At 36.9% G+C, this 18,050-nt stretch overlaps 2 protein-coding genes across 2 annotated transcripts; one reads left to right on the forward strand and one right to left on the reverse strand.

The window, feature by feature from the left end:
• The first annotated feature begins 989 nt into the window (after nt 1-989).
• LOC105750579 (keratin-associated protein 5-1-like) lies at nt 990-13,364 on the forward strand. Its single transcript, XM_031945307.1, is given in 3 exon segments — nt 990-1,242; nt 2,593-2,600; nt 12,993-13,364. Coding segments are annotated over 3 exon segments (633 nt in total).
• A 3,353-nt stretch (nt 13,365-16,717) lies between these two features.
• Nucleotides 16,718-17,213, reverse strand: LOC100926579 (keratin-associated protein 5-4-like). Its single transcript, XM_031945306.1, has one exon. It carries the CDS (start codon nt 17,211-17,213, stop codon nt 16,905-16,907), a length of 309 nt encoding a protein of 102 aa, XP_031801166.1. The 3' UTR covers nt 16,718-16,904.
• Between the last annotated feature and the right edge of the window lie 837 nt (nt 17,214-18,050).

An 18,050-nucleotide genomic window follows, 5' to 3' on the forward strand; every position in this document is an offset into this window, starting at 1 on the left:
GCAAAGTAGATGCAAAGAGAAAGTTGTTCTTCTGTTATTATCAAATGGAATTAAAAGTAACCCCTCCAAAGTCTTATAATTTCTCCTTACAAATCTAGAAATAACAATGCATCTAAAGGACCCACCCAGGAGAGCTCAGCAGGTTGTTTCAAACAAAAACTATTGTGTTCTCTGTGAAGAGTACCTAAAGACTATGGAAGGATTTAGTTATGAATACAACCATATTTTAATATGGTACATCTTAACAAAACAATGAGAATTTGGACAATTATCTCCCTTTCCTTATGTTATCACCAAAACAAGTACAAGACTAATAATTTCAAATCTATTTGAAAAGAAGGAAATGTTTTGTACCTTCTGAATTGCATGACCATTTCCTAGATTATAGGACACAAGCACTCTGTCATAATCCACTTATACCCTAACTAGGAAGTTTTTGTATTCTCCATGGATCGACAAAAATTTACCTCAACAGATCAAGTGCTTTCCCGGCATAAATCATACAACATATTAAATGCCAGCAACATGAAAGAAGAAAACAGTGCTGGGGAATTCATAAAAATGGTTCTATGCTGAAAAACCTTGACATGTTGAGAACTCCATTGAGTCCAAAAGGAGGGATAGTGGAAAGATGTAAAGAGAGGCATATTTAGGTTTGAAAGAAGGAAAATCTTTTCAATTAGAGCTGTCCATGTGATGATAGCTATGCTTTAAAATGGAAATAATAAATGGACAAGAGACAAGCAATGACTCAGCAAAAAAAATTATTGGAAAATAATAACAAGAAAAGTAATTATAAAGCAAGTAAAAAATTGCACTGACTAATTTGATTATCAGGTTTTCTTCTCAAAATAAGGAAATAAATGGTAACTGATAACAGCATCTTCTGAGAAGGTGGGTATAAAAGAGGTCTCTGAGACCAGGGGGTATCCAAACTCAAGAAACCCACTCCCCTGCAAACCAACCCAGAAGCTCAACCCACTAACACCATGGTTAGCTCTTGTTGTGGCTCCACCTGCTGTGGCCAAAGCTGTGGCTCTGGCTGTTGTGGCTCTAGCTATTGCCAGCCTTGCTGCCGCCCCTGCTGCTGCATTTCTAACTGCTGCCAGCCCTGCTGCTGCCGCCCCAGCTGCTGTACTAACTGCTGCCATCCCTGTTGTTGCCAGCCCTGCTGCTGCCGCCCCTGATGCTGTATTTCTAGCTGCTGCCAACCCTGCTGCTGCCCCTGCTGCTGCCGTCCCTGCTGCTACACAACTTGATATAGAACGAACTGCTGCTGCCCAGCCTGCTGTGGCTCTTGCTGCTGAACTCTACTGAACTCATATCTGTCTGCAAATGCCCACCAACCCCATGCTCTCTCAGTCAGGCAAAAGATCTCTTCTTTCTCTGCTGAAGTAGAGAAAGACATTGCTCAAAACAAAGAGTAACAAATTCATCCGCATGAGACCCATTTTGAAGTGATCACCAGCAACTCAATATCCAACTATCATTTTTTGTTACCTTCATTCTCTTATGTGGACACTGAGTTTTTATTTAATTTGAATCCATGAAATAAAACTGCACAACATTCCCCCACACTTTGTCTTTCTTTCTGACCTTCCATCACCACATTTTGCCCTTTGAGAACAACAATATTGACCATGGGTTTAGTTCACATTGAGATATTAACCATGAGGTTGCAATAATGTCTCTTTCTCAATTTTCCATCACATGGATTTCTCTTCATCTTAGTGTTCCTTCAATTCCAAATAAAACTTCCTGACAATTAAATAAATTCACCAGCTTGATGAATTCTTTCTCTTTTTGTCTTCTTTGTCAAAGCTAGAGCCATTCAGAAAATCACAGAATTGCATATTTCCTCTTCAGTTTCCCTTTAATTTAACCAATGCTCCAACAGAGTACTTTCACAAGCTTAGTAGTTGCTCATCCTGCCTCTGCATACTACCTGGTGTTTTGTACAAAGTCACTATTTTTATTATGCTCTAAGTTGGTATATTTATTGATGAATGATGGTAAAGTGGTTATGCTCTTTTTCTCCTACCTCTTCAGGCATAACTGTTTGAGAATGCCACTCTGTGGATCCCATTGGAGATAGTCTGAAAAGGGGATTCACGGGAGGCATATGTGGTCCCTATAAGGTGAAAGTGAAAGCTTTAGCAAAAGAGGTGAAAGCAAAAACAAGGCAGTAAAAGCCATTACCAGGATTCTGTGTCAAACAGAAAATTGTGTATCTAGGAACTTATTCAAACTGACCCTTACCTGGCCTTCTGTGCCTGAAGATTTAACCACCTGAACTGACCTTGCACTGGGGTCCTAGAAATCCAGCCCAGTTTTCATGTAGTAAACTAATCTATTAGTCAAACCATCTCAATGTATGCATGATGCACTAGAGATCCTCCTCATTTTGACTGACTTCTATAATTGTCATGAGTATTTTGGGGAGTCTATTATGGGAGAATACAGTGAATACTCTGCCTACCACCCCAGCCAGTTTCTATGTAAATAATCCAGGTGATGAAAAAGGATTTTGTGAATCATACTATAGCTCATAGCCTCCTTTTTCAGTACTGATTTACCCCTTTGGTGTTTTAGTGGGGATGGTGGAAATTAGGATTTCCCTTGGATAGGAAACTTCAGATCGTAAAGTTTTGTAGAGAGTTAGAACTCTAGAGAAGTATACTTGAAACAAGGTGTTAACACAGAGTATTTGATGAGACAATGATTCCCTAGTTTACGTGTATTTAGTACTTAGTATAGTTCTACAAGTTGACACCTATTCTACAAGATTGACACCTACAATGATGTACTTATATTAGAGTATATAAGAGCTAACAAGAACTGGAAGAAGGACAATCCATCTCCCACCATAGTGGTTGCTGGTCTGTCCTCCTTCATTTCTCCACTGAGACCAAGGCCGAAGAGAAGCTAGCTGAGCACCAGGCGAAGGAGACAGAATGTGGAGACAATAAAGACTTTTGGACTTTATCCCTGGCTATTTTCATGGTAATTATTCTGCTGAAAATAAGGCTGGTTCTGAGACCTCCAGAAAGCTAACCAGGATACTACAAAGTCTAATCCAAATCTGATGGAAATCCACATCAATTAAAACCAATCGAAATAAATGTAATTATACAAAGAGTTTTTTTTTAGTTTATTTTTAATACACATTGTTTTTGAATCATGTTGGAAAAGAAAAATCAGAGCAAATGAGAAATAGGAGAGACAAAAAAAAAAAAAGAAAAGAGAAGTGAACATAGAATGTTCAAAAGGAAGTGAATATAGCATGTACTGATGCACATTCAGTCTCCTTAGTTCTTTCTATAGTTGCAAATGAAATTTCTGTCCAAAGTCTATTAGGATTCCTTTGGATTGCTGAATTACTGAGAAAAACCAAGTCATTCATAGTTGATCATAGCAAATTCTTGCTGTTACTGTGGTATTCCTGGTTCTGCTTGGTTCACTTAGCATCCATTCATGTACATCTTTCCAGTCCTTTATATAATTAGTTTGTTCATCATTTTTATAGAACAATAATTATCCATTACCTTCAAGTACTACAACTTTTTCAGCTGTTCTCCAGTTGATAGTATCCACTCCTTTTCCAATTGTTTGCTACCACAAAAAGAGCTGCTACAAACATTTTTGCACATGTGGGTCATTTTTCCTCATTTGTGATTTCCTTGGGATAAAGACCCAGTAGTGGCATTGCTAGGCCAAGAGTATGCAGAGTTTTATAAACCTTTGGCCATAGTTCCAGATTGCTCTCCAGAATGGTTGGAGCATTTCACAACTCCACCAACAATGCATTAGTGTCCCAGTTTTTCCACTTCTTCTCCAACATTTATCATTACCTTTTCCTTTCATATTGGTCAATCTAATAGGTATGAGGTGGAAACTCAGAATTGGTTTGATTTTCATTTCTCTAATCAATGGAAATTTAGAGCATTCATTCATATAACTATAAATGGCTTATTAATTTCATCATCTGAAATTGTCTGGAGACAATTTCCTTTCATCATTTATCAATTGGGGAATGACATGTATTTTTATAGATTTGACACATTTCTTTAAATATTTTAGAAATGTGAACTTTACCTGAAATATTGGTTATAAAGATATTTTCCCACCTTTGTATTTCCTTTTTAAACTTGTTTCTGTTGTTTTTCTTTCCGCAAAACCTTTTAAATTTAATGTAATCACAGTTGCCCATTTTGCTTTTTATAATAGTCTCTAGTTATTCTTTGGTCATAAATTCTTTCTTTTCCCAAAGAACTCATCGGTAAATTATCCCTTGTTCTCCTTTTTTTTATTATAATAACTTTTTATTGACAGAACCCATGACAGGATAATTTTTTACAACATTATCCCTTACACTCACTTCTGTTCCGATTTTTCCCCTCTCTCCCTCCACCCCCTCCCTTAGATGGCAAGCAGTCCTATATATGTTGAATATGTTGCAGTATATCCTAGATACAATGTATGTGTGCAGAACCAAACAATTGTTGCACAGGAAGAATTGGATTCAGAAGGTAAAAATAACCTGGGAAGAAAAACAAAAATGCAAACAGTTTACATTCCCCAGTGTTCTTTCTTTGGGTGTAACTGCTTCTGTCCATCATTGATCAACTGAAACTGAATTAGGTCTCTTTGTCAAAGAAATCCACTTCCATCAGAATGCATCTTCATACAGTATCGTTGTTGAAGTATATAATGATCTCCTGGTTCTGCTCATTTCATTTAGCATCAGTTCATGTAAGTCTCTCCAAGCGTCTCTGTATTCATCCTGCTGGTCATTTCTTACAGAACAATAATATTCCATAACATTCATATACCACAATTTACTGAACCATTCTCCAATTGAAGGGCATCCATTCATTTTCCATTTTCTAACCACTACAAACAGGGCTGCCATAAATATTTTGGCACATACAGGTCCCTTTCCCTTCTTTAGTATCTCCTTGGGGTATAAGCCCAGTAGTAGCACTGCTGGGTCAAAGGGTATGCACAGTTTGATAACTTTTGGGCATAATTCCAGATTGCTCTCCAGAATGGTTGGATTTGTTCACAACTCCACCAACAATGCATCAGTGTCCCAGTTTTTCCACATGTTCTCCTAATTTGGTTATGGTATTACACTTTCTGCCCAAATTATGTATCCACTTTGACCTTATTTTGGAAGGAGATATGAGATGCAGGTCTATGCTGAGTTTCTAATATATTATTTTCAAGTTTTTTTTGGCAATTTTTGTCAAATAGTGAGTTCTTGTTCCAGAAGCTGATGTCTGGGAATTTATCGAGTACTAGATTGCTGCAGGCCTTGCTTATTGTGTGATGTGTATCTAATCTATTCCACTGATCCTCCATTCTATTTTTTAACCAGTACCAAATGGTTTTAATGACTGCTGCTTTATAATATAGTTTAGGTCTGATACTACAAAGACACTATCCTTTGTAATTTTTTTTCATTAATTTCCTTGATATTCTTGACCTTTTGTTCTTCAAGATTATTTTGTTATGATTTTTTCTAGTTCTATAAAATAATGTTTTATAGATTGATTGGTATGGCACTCAAGAAGTAGGCCAATTTAGGTAGAAGTGTCATTTTTATTATATTAGCTCATTCTAACCATGAACAATTTATATTTTTCCAATTGTTCAGAGATGATGTTATTTGTGTGAGAAGTATTTTATAATCATGATCATATAATTTTAAATGGAATTTCTCTTTCTCTTTGCTCAAGAGTTTGTCAGTAACATATAGAAACACTGACGATTTGTATGACTTTATTTTATTTCCTGAAACTTTGCTAAAGCTATGAATTTCTTTCAATAGATTTTTGGATGATTTTCTAGAATTCTCCAAGTATATCATCATATCACCTAATCATTTCCTATTCTAATTCTTTTACTTTCTTTTTCTTTTCTTATTACGAAAGCCAGCATTTCTAGTAGAATGTTGAATAATAATGATGATTCCTTATTTCAGCCCTGATCTTATTGGGAATGTGTCCAGCTTCTCTCCATTATAAATAGTGCTTGCTACAGGTTCTATATAGATACTGCTTATTATTTAAGGAAAACTCCATTTATCCCTATGCTCTCTACTGTTTTTAAAAAAAAATATTTTAAAATTATTTTATTTTGTCAAATTTTTGTCAAACTATATTTTGTCAAAAGATTTTTCTGCTTCTATTGAAATTAGCATATAATTTATGTTGGTTTTGTTATTGAAATGGTCAATTATGGTGACAGTTTTCATGATATTGAACCAGCTCTGTATTCCTGGAACAAATTCCATTTGGTCATAGTGTATTTTCCTGCTGATCAATTGCTGCAATCTCCTTGCTAGTATTTTATTTAAAATTTTTGCACCAATGTTCATTAGGGAGATTGGAGTGTAATTTTCTTTCTCTGTTTTGGTCCCTCCTGGTTTAGGTATCAGTGCCATATTTGTGTCATAGAAGCAACTTGGCAGTACTCTTTCTTTACTTATTTTTTCCAAATAGTTTACATAGTATTAGAATTAGTAGTTCATTAAATGTTTGGTACAATTCTCTTTTGAATCCATTTAGCCCAGGAGATTTTTTCTTAGGGAGTTCATTGATGACTTGTTTAATTTCTTTTTCTAAAATTGGACTGTTTAAGTATTTTATTTCCTCTTCTGTTAAACTGGGCAATTTATATTTTTGTAAATATTCATCCATTTTGGTTATATTGTTAGAATTGCTGCCATAGATTGAACAAAATATCTCCTAATTTCTTCTATAGTTTCTTTTTCATTGATGATAACTTTCTTCCTTTCATGTTTGATGCTTTTTTTCTGATCAAATTAACTAAATTAAAAGAAAGGTTTATCTATTTTGTTTGTGTGTTTTTTCACAAAGCCAAGTCTTAGTTACATTTATTAGTTTCTATTTTATTAATCTCTCTTTTGAGTTTATAAATTTCTAATTTTGTATTTAATTGGAGATTTTTAATTTTTTCTTTTTCTAGCTTTTTTTTCAGTTTTATATCTAATTGATTGATCTCCTCTTTCTCTAATTTATTTATATAGCTATTTAGAGATATAAACTTTCTTCTAAGAACTATTTTGGTTACATCTCACAGGTTTTGGTATATTGTCTCATTATTGCCATTTTCTTGGATGAAGCTATAGATTGTTCCGGTGATTTGTTGTTTGACTCTGTGGTTCTTTAGAATTATGTTATTTAATTTCCAATTGATTGTAGTCTGTCTTTCCCTGGTCCTTTATTGAATATAACACATTGTGGTCTGAAAAGGAAGCATTTACTATTTTTGCCTTTTTGCATTTGATTGTGTAGTTTTTATGCACTAATAGAAAGTTAGTTTTTGTGTAAGTGCCATGTACTGCCTAGAAAAAAGTTGCATTCCTTTCGGTCCCTATTCAAATTTCTCCAAATAGCTATCATATCTGGGCTTTCTAGAATCTTATTAACCCCCCTAGTTTCTTTCTTGCTTATTTTGTGGTTAGATTTTTCTGATTCTGAGAGGGAAAGTTCTGAGAGGAAAATATCCCCCACTAGAATAGCTTTGCTATTTCTTCCTATAACTGGCTTAAAACCTTCCTTAGGAATTTGCCTGCTCTCCCACTTGGTGCATACAAATTTAGTATCATTACTACTTTATTGTTTACAGTACCATTTACCAACATGCATTTTCCATTCTTATCTCTTTTAATAAGATCTATTTTTAGTTTTGCTATATCAGAGATCAGAATTGCTATCCCTGTTGTTGTTGTTGTTGTTTTTTACTTCAGCTGAAGCAAAATAAACTCTGTTCCAGTTTTTTTACTTTTATTCTATATGTGTTTCTCTATGTCAAGTCTGTTTCTTGTATACAACATAATGTAGGATTCTGTTTTCTAATTCACTCTGCTATTTGCTTCACTTTTATGGGAGAGGTCATCTTATTTCATTCACAATTATGATTACCAGCTCTGTATTTTCCTGCATCCTATTTTCTCCTTTGTATATACTTTTGTTTTCTCATTCCACCCTCTCCTTCATCTTATGTTTTTTTACCCAACTCACCCACTACCTTCTCTCTTATCACTCCTCCCCCACTTCTCTTACTACTATTTTAATTATACTTTTCTCTTTCCTTTTCACCTTTCCCTCCTGCCCAGTATTTTACTTATGAGCACTAATTGCCTCAAGCAATCCTCCTCTTTTAGAGACCCTCCCCCTTTCTTATACCTCTCCCCTATTTTTTCTGTTTTCCCTTCTATTTACCTTACCCCTTCCCTTTTCCCCTTTTCCCTCCCACTTTTCTATAAGGTGAGAGAAGTTTTTCAATGAAATCCAATATATCTGTTCTTTCTTTGAGCCAAATCTGATGAGAATAAGATTCATACAATATTCCTCACCCTCTCTTCTTTCCTCAATTATAATACATTTTCTTTGTCTCTTCCTGAGATGTAATTTCCCTCATCTTATCACTCCTTTCCCCCTTTTTTCTGTTACAATTGCCTTTCCAACTCCAGTTTCTTTTTTATATTATAACAGTAAAATCAGATTATGCATGTATTCTCTATGTATACCCATAACAGTTCTCAAGAGTTTTACTTCCTTTTTACTTTTTTATGCTTCTCTTGAGTTCTGTATTTGGAAGTCAAAAATTTTGTTTAGCTCGAGTCTTTTCATCAAAAATAAATGGAATTCCCAGTTTCATTGAATGTCCATCTTCTTCCCTGAAAAAAATGCTCAGTTTAGCAGGGTAATTTATTCTTGGCTGCATTCCAAGTTCCTTCACCATTCAGAATATCAGATTCCAGGCCTTCTATCCTTTAAAGTGGAAACTGCTAGATCCTGAGTAATCCTTATTGTGGCTCCTCTGTATTTGAATTGTTTATTTCTGGCTGCTTGTAATATTTTTTCCTTTGTCCGATAGTTCTGAAATTTAGCCACGATATTCCTTGGGATTTTAATTTTGGGGTGTCTTTCAGGAGGTTTTTGGTGAATTCTTTCAATGGTAATTTTCCCTTCTGATTCTATGATATCTGGGAATTTCTCTTTGATGATTTCCCGAAAAATAGTGTTGAGGCTCTTTTTTCATCATGGATTTCAGGGAGTCCAACAATCCTTAGATTGTCTCTCCTAAATCTATTTTCCAGGTTGGTTGTTTTCCCAATTAAGCATTTTACATTTTTTCTATTTTTTCATTGTTTTGGTTTTACTTGACTTATTCTTATTATCTCATTGAGTCATTCATTTACATTTGTTCAATTCTAATTTTTAGTGAATAATTTTCTTTATTTACTTTTTTTTCATTCTTTTTGTATTTGTCCAACTGAATTTTTAAATGAGTTGTACTGTTCTATGGAATTTTTTTTTTCATTTCACAAATTCTGTTTTTTAAAGAGTTATTTTCTTTTTCCATTTCACAAATACGATTTTTCTTGGAGTTTTTTTTCATTTAATCAAATCTATCTTTTAATGAGTTATATGCCTTTTCCAAATATTCTTGCAAATTTTTCATTTCCTTTTCCCATTTTTCTTCTACCTCTCTTTTAAGATCCTTTTAAATTTTTTTCCAAGAGAGCCTTATGTGATGGGGACCAGATTATATCACCTTTTGGGGCTTCATCTGGAGACAATCTGCCTTTTGTCTCCTCAGGGTTTGAAATTTGTTCTTCTCTCTCACCATAAAAGCTGTCTATTGTCAGAGTTCTCTTTACTTTTTTTACTTATCTTTTTTAAATTAAGGTAATCTTTTGTGCAAGGGAGATTTTCCAAGCTTCCTTTACAAGCAGCGGCTCGTTCTATAAGTGGGCACAGCTGCACTGAGTCAGTGCTGGCTCAGTCCTGCTACTGGATGGGCATGGCCAGGTCCATGAGATTCTGGCATTTTGGGATTCACTATTTACCTTTTGAGTTTATGTTGGATGTTTTATAACTTCTCTGCTGATCTACTGGCTTACAACCAAGGCAGAGTGGTCAGCATTGCTTTAGAGTCCTATAGATTCTTCTCTGTAGATTTTCCACCACATGGAGTCTGCACCACGGAATCCACACTGCCCTGGGATTCTATACTGTCTGTGCTAGCATTTGTGCTCAACTGCTTTTCTGGCAGTCTTCCACTTAAAGCCAAAACTGGGGAGGTCAAGCTTCAAATAATGTTCATCACTCTCCCTTATTTGTTTCCATTATAATAGGTCTTTTGCACCTCTTCATGTGAACATTTTGTCCCATTATATCTCCCCTTTTCTCTTTTTCCAGTACACTTTCCCACCCCTTAATGTCTTTTTATTTGATGTCATCACATCACAGTCCATTAGCCCCCTTTGTCTACCCCAGCATCAGAGAGTTTGCAAGAGTTACAGACATTGTTTTCCTATATAGGGATGTAAACAGTTTAACTTTTAGATACATATATTTTCCCCTGTTTACCTTTCTATGGTTCTCTTGAGTCCTGTATTTCTAGAATAAATTTCCTGCTTGGTTATTATTTTTTTGATTGAGAGTCTCTTACTTCATTGAAGATCCATTTTCTCCCCTGAAAGATGGTGATGAGTCTTGCTGGGTAGTTAATTCTTTGTTGTAACTCCAGTTCCTTTGCCTTCCAAAATATGGTATTCCAGGTCCTCCGATCCTTTATGATAGTAGCTGTCAGATGCTGAGTAATCCTCACTATTCTCTCTTGATATTTGAATATTTTTTGTCTGGCAGCTTGTTATACGTTTTCTTTGAGATTATACTTTTGGAGTTTCATAAGAATGTTCCTTGGGGTTTTCTTTGTAGGATGTTTTTACAGAAGTGATCAATGGAGTCTTTTAATAACTATTCCACTCTTTTTCTAGAATACTGGGGAAGTTTTCCTTAATGACCTCTTGTAGAATGACATCAAAACTCTTTTTTTTTGGTTATGGCCTTCAGATAGGCCAATAATTTTAAAATTGTCTCTTCTGGATCTATTTTCCAGGTCAACTTTTTTTTGACTTGGAGGTCAAAATGAGGTTCATATTTTCTTCCACTTTTTCATTCATTTTAGTGGTTTGATTGATTCTTGCTGTGTCACAAAGTTATTAGCTTCCATTTGTCCTTTTCTAATATTTAATGTGAGATTTTCTTCAGTCAGCTTTTGTATTTCTTTTTCCATTCAGCTTATTCTGCTTTTTAAAGAGATGTTCTCTTCAGACAATTGTTTTCCTTACATTTTCAAATTGTTCACTCTCTCATGAATACTTCTAATTTCTTTTCTTATTTTTTCTTTTACTTCTCTCATTTGCATTTTGAAATTTTTCATGAGCATTTCCAAGAGGGCTCTTTGGGTATGAGACCAATTTATCTCACTCTTTGAGATTTTTCCTATGGACATACTGTCTGCCTCCAAGTTTGTATTTTGAGCTATCCTTTTACCATAGTAACTTTCTATGATGAAGGTTATTTTTTCCTTGCTTACTCATTTTCTTTCCTTTTCTTTTGGTATTTCCTCTTTTTTACTTTTAAGATAGAGCTCTGCTCCTGGGATAAAGGTGGCACTGTCCCAAACTTCCTGTTCATCTTTGCACCTTGGCTTTGAACAAAAGGACCAATTATGGTTGGTAGGGGGGTTGCTTTGCCTCTTCTTTTCAGGAAACAGCCTGGTTTCCCAGAGTTTGCTTTCTGAGCTGGGACTGGATGCTGTTCCCCCTTATTTGCTCCTCTTCTGAGCCAGGAGGAAGGGTCTTAATTACTGATTGGCTGTGATTAAGACCCTCTTACCAGCTTCCTAGAGTCTATCTGACCTGGCTGAACATCCTTTTCACCCCGGTGAAACTGACATTTCTTGAGTTTTTTTTTCAGTCTATTTTGAGCTGAAGAATTCTTTCATTACATCAGATCCTGTTCAGGGATTTGGTTTCATGTGGTTTTTGAAGGGACACTGGGAGAGATTGAGCAGTTTCCTGACTTTACTCTGCCATCTTGGCTGCACATCAGGAACCCTTTATACACAAAATTTTCAAAGACTATAATTCACATAAATGCCTATGTAAGCCCAACTAGATCCAAACAGAAGGTTGTCCCAATTACTTCAATTTCTTGTGTTACTATCATATGAAATTAAGAGAAATCACCTCCAAAGACTTATAATATTTCTCCTGACTAAACCAGAAATAACTATGCATCTAAAGGATGAACACAGGAGACTACAACTGATTCATTCAAACAAAAACTATTATGACCTCTGTGGAGAACATGAAACAAACACTATGGAGAGAATTAGTTATGAATACAAACATATTGCTCATTTTGATTTAGCACATCTTAACACTATAATACAAATTTGGACAATTTTTTTTGTTGTTACCAAAATAAGAACTAGACTAATTATTTCAATTCCATTTGAAATGAAGGAAATGTTGCTCCTTCCTTCTGAACCTCATGACCATTTCCTTGATCATTGGGCAAAAGCATTCTGTCATGAAATACTTGTACCTAAACTAGGAAATTTTCCTAATCTCCATGGATTGACTAAAATTTTTCATCAATTCATCAAATGCTTTCTGGCATATATCATACAAGAAAATTAATTGCAAAAAATATGTAAGAAGAGAATAGCACTGGGGAATCCATGAAAAGGATTCCATGTTGAAAAAAATTGACATGTTGAAGCCAGGAACTTGGTTGATTCTACTTGGCCCTAGAGGCCAGAAAGAGAAGCTTTGGGAAGATGTTGAAGAGAGTCAGATTTAGGCTTGAGAGAAGGAAAATATTCCCAATTGGAGCTATCCATATAATGATGGAATGCTTTAAGGTGGAAATAACAAATGGACAACAGACAAGCAGTGTCTCGGGAATAAAAAAAATGCATTGGAAAATAATAACAGGAAAAGTAATTATAACTAAAACCATTGCAAGTAAAAAATTGCACTGACTAATTTGATTATCACCTTTTCTTCTAAAAAAAATAAGGAAATAATTGTTTATCTGGTAACAGCATTTGCTTAGTATAAAAGAGGTCACTGAGACTAGGGGACATCCAAACTCAAGAAACTCACTTCCCTGCAAACCAACCCAGAACCTCAATCTACCAACACCATGGTCAGCTCCTGTTGTGGCTCCACCTGCAGGGGCCAAGGCTGTGGCTCTGGCTGTTGTGGCTCCTGTTGCTGCTGTCAGCCTTGCTGCAATCCCTGTTGCTGCATTTCTAGTTGCTGTCAGCCCTGCTGCTGCTGCCCCAGCTGCTGTACTTCTAGCTGCTGCCGCCCTTGCTGCTACATTTCTAGCTGCTGCCAGCCCTGCTGCTGCTGCCCCAGTTGCTGTCAGCCATGTTGCCTCCTTTGCTGCTGCCATCCCTGCTGCTACACAGCTTGCTGTAGAACCAACTGCTGCTGCCCAGTCTGCTATGGCTCTTGCTGCTGAGCTCTACTTAACTTTCACACCTGTCTGCAAATGCCCACCATTCACATGCTGTTGCACTCAGGCAGAAGATCTTTTCTTCCTCTACTCAAGTAGAGGAAGATTTTGTTCACATCAAACAATAATAAATTCGTCTGCGTGAGACCCATTTTGAAGTGATCACCAGCAACTCAACATCCAACTATCATTTTTATTGACTTCATTCTCTTATTTGGACACCAAGTTTTTATTTAATTTAAATCCATCAAATAAAACTGGACAACATTCGCCCATACTTTCTCTGTCTTTCTTCCTGATGTGCGATCACCAAGTTTTACTCTTTGAGAAAAACAATACTGAACATAGGTTTAGTTAACATTGAGATATTAACAATGAGGTTGAAATGGTGTTTTTCCTCAAGTTTCTATCACATGGATTTCTCTTTGACAGTGTCCTTTCAATTCCAAATAAAACCGCCTGGCAATTAAATAAATTCACTGGCTTGATGAATTCTTTCTCTTTTTGTCTTCTTTGCCAATGCTAGAGCAATTCAGAAAATCATTGAATTGCATATTTCCTCTTCAGCTGCCCTTCAGTTTAACCCATGATCCAACATACTTTCACAAGCTTGGTGGGCATTCATCCCACCTCTGCATATTACAAGGTGTTTTGTATAAAGTCAAAAATTTTCAACATTTTTCCTTTTGCCTGCAAGTCATTCCCACACAAAACTATCTTAAACATGCTTTCTTATGCAGAAGTTAGCTATTTAATTGTGTGACTTGCAGTCTTCCATGGATTATTTTGTCATATCTTTGTGTCACCTCATGGATAGAGCTAGTTAATGATCATTGTGTGTTCAACCTCCTTGCTACTATCAAGAAGGAGAAAGATCATTTCAGAAAGATAGTATTCTGATATGGAAATGACAGAAAAAATAGATTATTAAGGTTTATTTATGAACAATGAACCAAATTGTAGCCCATATGTGATCAACAGAGTATGGAGAATCAAGGAATAAAAACTCACAAGACATTCCAAGTTGGGCTTCACTGACAATTTCTTCTCATTTTTCCCATCACATGTAGTTGAGGATGTTGTCTGCTTTTCTGAGCAGAGATTACAGCTCCCATAAATAAGACAAGGGATCTCCTGAGACAAGACCTATATGGGAGATGTGCAAATATTAATGCATACATTTTTAAGACTAGACAAGTTCACTTTCTGTGCCAAGCAGTTATTTGTGAAGTAGTAAGTTAAATTGTATGTGCTACCATTAAGACTATTAGTCTTAGATTGACAGTGATAGATACTGCATATCTCTCAGTTTAGAGTTTCCAACAACTAGTTCTTGGAAAAATCCTTATGTCTTGTGAATAAATTAGTGTCATGGATTGCAGAATGATGTACAAGAAACAGGGATGTATAAGGACTCTAATGTTGAGCACAGGATGTGGCCAGATTGCTTGGAAGTTGAACAAGCAAAGGAATTTGCTTTAGTACTTAAGTCAAGATGGTGCACTCTTTATTCCTTCCCCATCCACTTTGGCCAGAGGGAAAAAGAAAAAGCCCAGGTAAGGCTGAAGAGGCCAATCCATAGCCATAGATCTTACTAAGCCTGATACTCTACTAGCATAACCTTTATGTAGTCTAGATCACCTCCAAATCATGAAAAATAGGAGCTTAAAAATAATGAAATGGAAATTTCCATACATGGAGTTCTCTGCCAAGATTCCAGAATCCCTGGAAAGCCTTTTTAGCTTCCCTTTGGGGAACTCTCTTGACATCCCTGTACCATAAGTCTTCTATGCAATGATTTCTCTCCAACTTAGAGACCCGGCAAATCATTCTCATTTTGAATAGTGTAGATGGAAGTGATGAATCTAGTATGACAAAAGTTGTGTAGTAGAGGTTGGGAAGGGCATGATGACCATTGCTTGATGGAACATAAGTACTTCAATTTTACTTCACTTGTTTCCCTTTAGCTTCTTTTTCAGCAATTCTTTCCTGCCATTGATGAGCCAAGCTGAATGATTCACTAGCTCTTAGGTTTATTTCTGTCTAAATTAGTGCCACAAAGGTGCTGCTGAAGCCCCTACTGCTACCAATATCATAAAAATTTCAGAGTTCTTTCAGAAGGGATACTGGGAGGTCTACTTGACCATCCTGGTGTCTCTGATAGTAAAGCAAATATGAATCATAGATACCTCTGCATCAATTCAATTTGCATCAACAGATGCCAGGTTTCTGATAAACCACATTTCCCTTCATGTCCCAGATCTTGGCTCTGTCCATCTCTGTCGCGGATCCTAAAGACAGCCTATGAATAGTGATTGTTACACCATAAATATCCGCATGGCATGAATGGTGACCTTGTCTACTCTTAAAATTATGTGAATTGATATTCTCACAAACCCGACCTAAATCTTGTGCTTTAGGAGATCCCTTGTGCTCTCTACACAGGGTCTAAGCCCTGTTCTGAAGCAATAGTGATTCATTGACAACATTTTCAAGGCAAGTAAGTATTGCAGGGAATTAGCAATCAAGCCAACTTGGAATATCCCGTGAATTCTGATTCCTGATTCTCATACTCTGTTGGAGCTAGACTCTCATCCAGTGTTCCTTAGTGAAGCAGAATAAGCTATTCTTTTCTGTTCTATATACATCAGAATTTTGTTAGTCTGAAAGGATCCTCTTCCCTCCTTGATCATGGCAAGGATCTTCAATCCATAATGACCACTCACCAAGTCCATCCCTGACTGACTGACACAACGACATGAGGAAATGATCCATGGAAGGCTGTAAGTCACTCAATCACCTGGCTAGCTCTTTGCCTGAGAAGAATCCTAATGGGTACCTGAAGAATGTTCCTATGTGCTGGAATGAGTAGGGGAGAAGAGGGAAAAAATAGAATTTTGGTGTCCTTATACAAAACATGTAATAGGATGGAAAGGCAGTATGACCACTTGTGAAATTTAGGATAAGAGAATATTCTGTAGGGGTAGTAGTAAAATTGAAGACAGTGGGAGACCCTTTGAAATGGGCAATTCTATGCTTATGAGAGTCGTTGTAACATTGACAAAGAAGACAAAAAGAGAGAGAATTCACCAAGGCATTGGATTCCATTAATTTCCAGGAAGTTTTATTTGGAATAGGACCAACACTAAGACCAAAAACAACTCTGTATGATGGGTAAATTGAGAAAGAAACCTCATTGCAAGCTGAATAATAAAAGCTTAGTGTGAGCTCAACACATGGTCAATATTGTCTTCCTCTGTGACAATAAGGGTGTCGGGGAATTGTGACAAATCATATTGGATGAATAAAAATTAAATAAGCATTTGGTGTTTATGTAAGGGGATGAAAGCAAGAGAAAGATGAGAGTGGGATGTTGAGTAGATAGTGTTCATTGGAAGCGGTCTCACATAGATGCATGTGTGATTTGGTTTGCCCTGAAAAAGATCTTTTTGAATGAAATCCGTGGAAGAAAAGCTATGGTGCCTGTCTGAGAGAGAGCATGGGGATGATGGGCATTTTCAGATTGGGGTGAGAGGTTAGCAGAGCTCAGCAGCAAGAGCCACAGCAGGTTCGGCAGCAGCAGGTGGTTCTGCAGCAAGTGGTCTGGCAGCAGATGGGGCGGCAGCATGGCTGGCAGCAGCATGGGCAGCAGCAGGGTTGGCAGCAGCTAGAAGTACAGCAGCTGGGGCAGCAGCAACAGGGCTGGCAGCAGCAGGGGCGGCAGCAGCATGGCTGACAGCAGCTAGAAATGCAGCAGCAGGGGCAGCAGCAAGGCTGGCAGCAGCAGCGGGAACCACAACAGCCAGAGCCACAGCCTTGGCCACAACAGGTGGAGCCACAACAGGAGCTGACCATAGTGTTGGTGGATTGAGGTTCTGTGTTGGTTTGCAGGTGAGGGAGGTTCTTGAGTTTGAATGTCCCCTGGTCTTAGAGACCTCTTTTATACCCACCTCCTCAGCAGTTGCTAGTGCCAGGTCCTGTTTATTTCCTTGTTTTTCGAAGAAAAGGTGATGACCATATTAGTGTCAAATTTTACCTGAAATCTTTTTATGTAATGACTTGTCCTGTTATGATTTTTCAATGTATGGTTTATTGCTGAGTCACTCCTCCTCTGTGATGTGTGGCTTAACTCATTTCATCCTTATTTGTACAGCTCTCCTGGGGAAGCTTTTTCCTTCTCTAAAGCCTAAAGATGCCCCTCTTCAAGCTCATTGCCCTAGCTTTGGCTGCTGGGGCCAGGGAGAGCAAACCTACTTCCCGGCCTCACCATGGCAGTTAGCTTCAGCATCAAAGAGATTTCTCATGGATTGCCAATGCTTTCTTTGGGGTAAATAAATTGATAAATCCATTGTTCCTCTCCTTCTTGTGTTTTTGGGTTGATGCCCACAAGAAGGCTGACCAATTGAGGAAGATTTTTCTCTTTAGATGAAGAACAGGAAAACTTCCTACTAAGGACACAAGTGGTTGATGGCAGAGAGGTTTTGTGCTTCAACCAAGGAAATGGACCTGAGGGCCAGAAAGAAAGAGCAGTGGTTGCTTGGTTACAAACTAAATTGAACATAATTGGCCTGGAATTTACTTTGGAGTCAACATAAGGGAAGTGAGTGAGATAATTGTCCAACAACTGATTGTGATCTTAAGATATGCCAAAATAAATGGTTATATATGAAAGCAGAAAAGGCAAGCACAGAA

This window comes from Sarcophilus harrisii, unplaced genomic scaffold (genome assembly GCF_902635505.1).
Source record: "Sarcophilus harrisii unplaced genomic scaffold, mSarHar1.11, whole genome shotgun sequence".
In the NCBI taxonomy this organism is placed as follows: domain Eukaryota; kingdom Metazoa; phylum Chordata; class Mammalia; order Dasyuromorphia; family Dasyuridae; genus Sarcophilus; species Sarcophilus harrisii.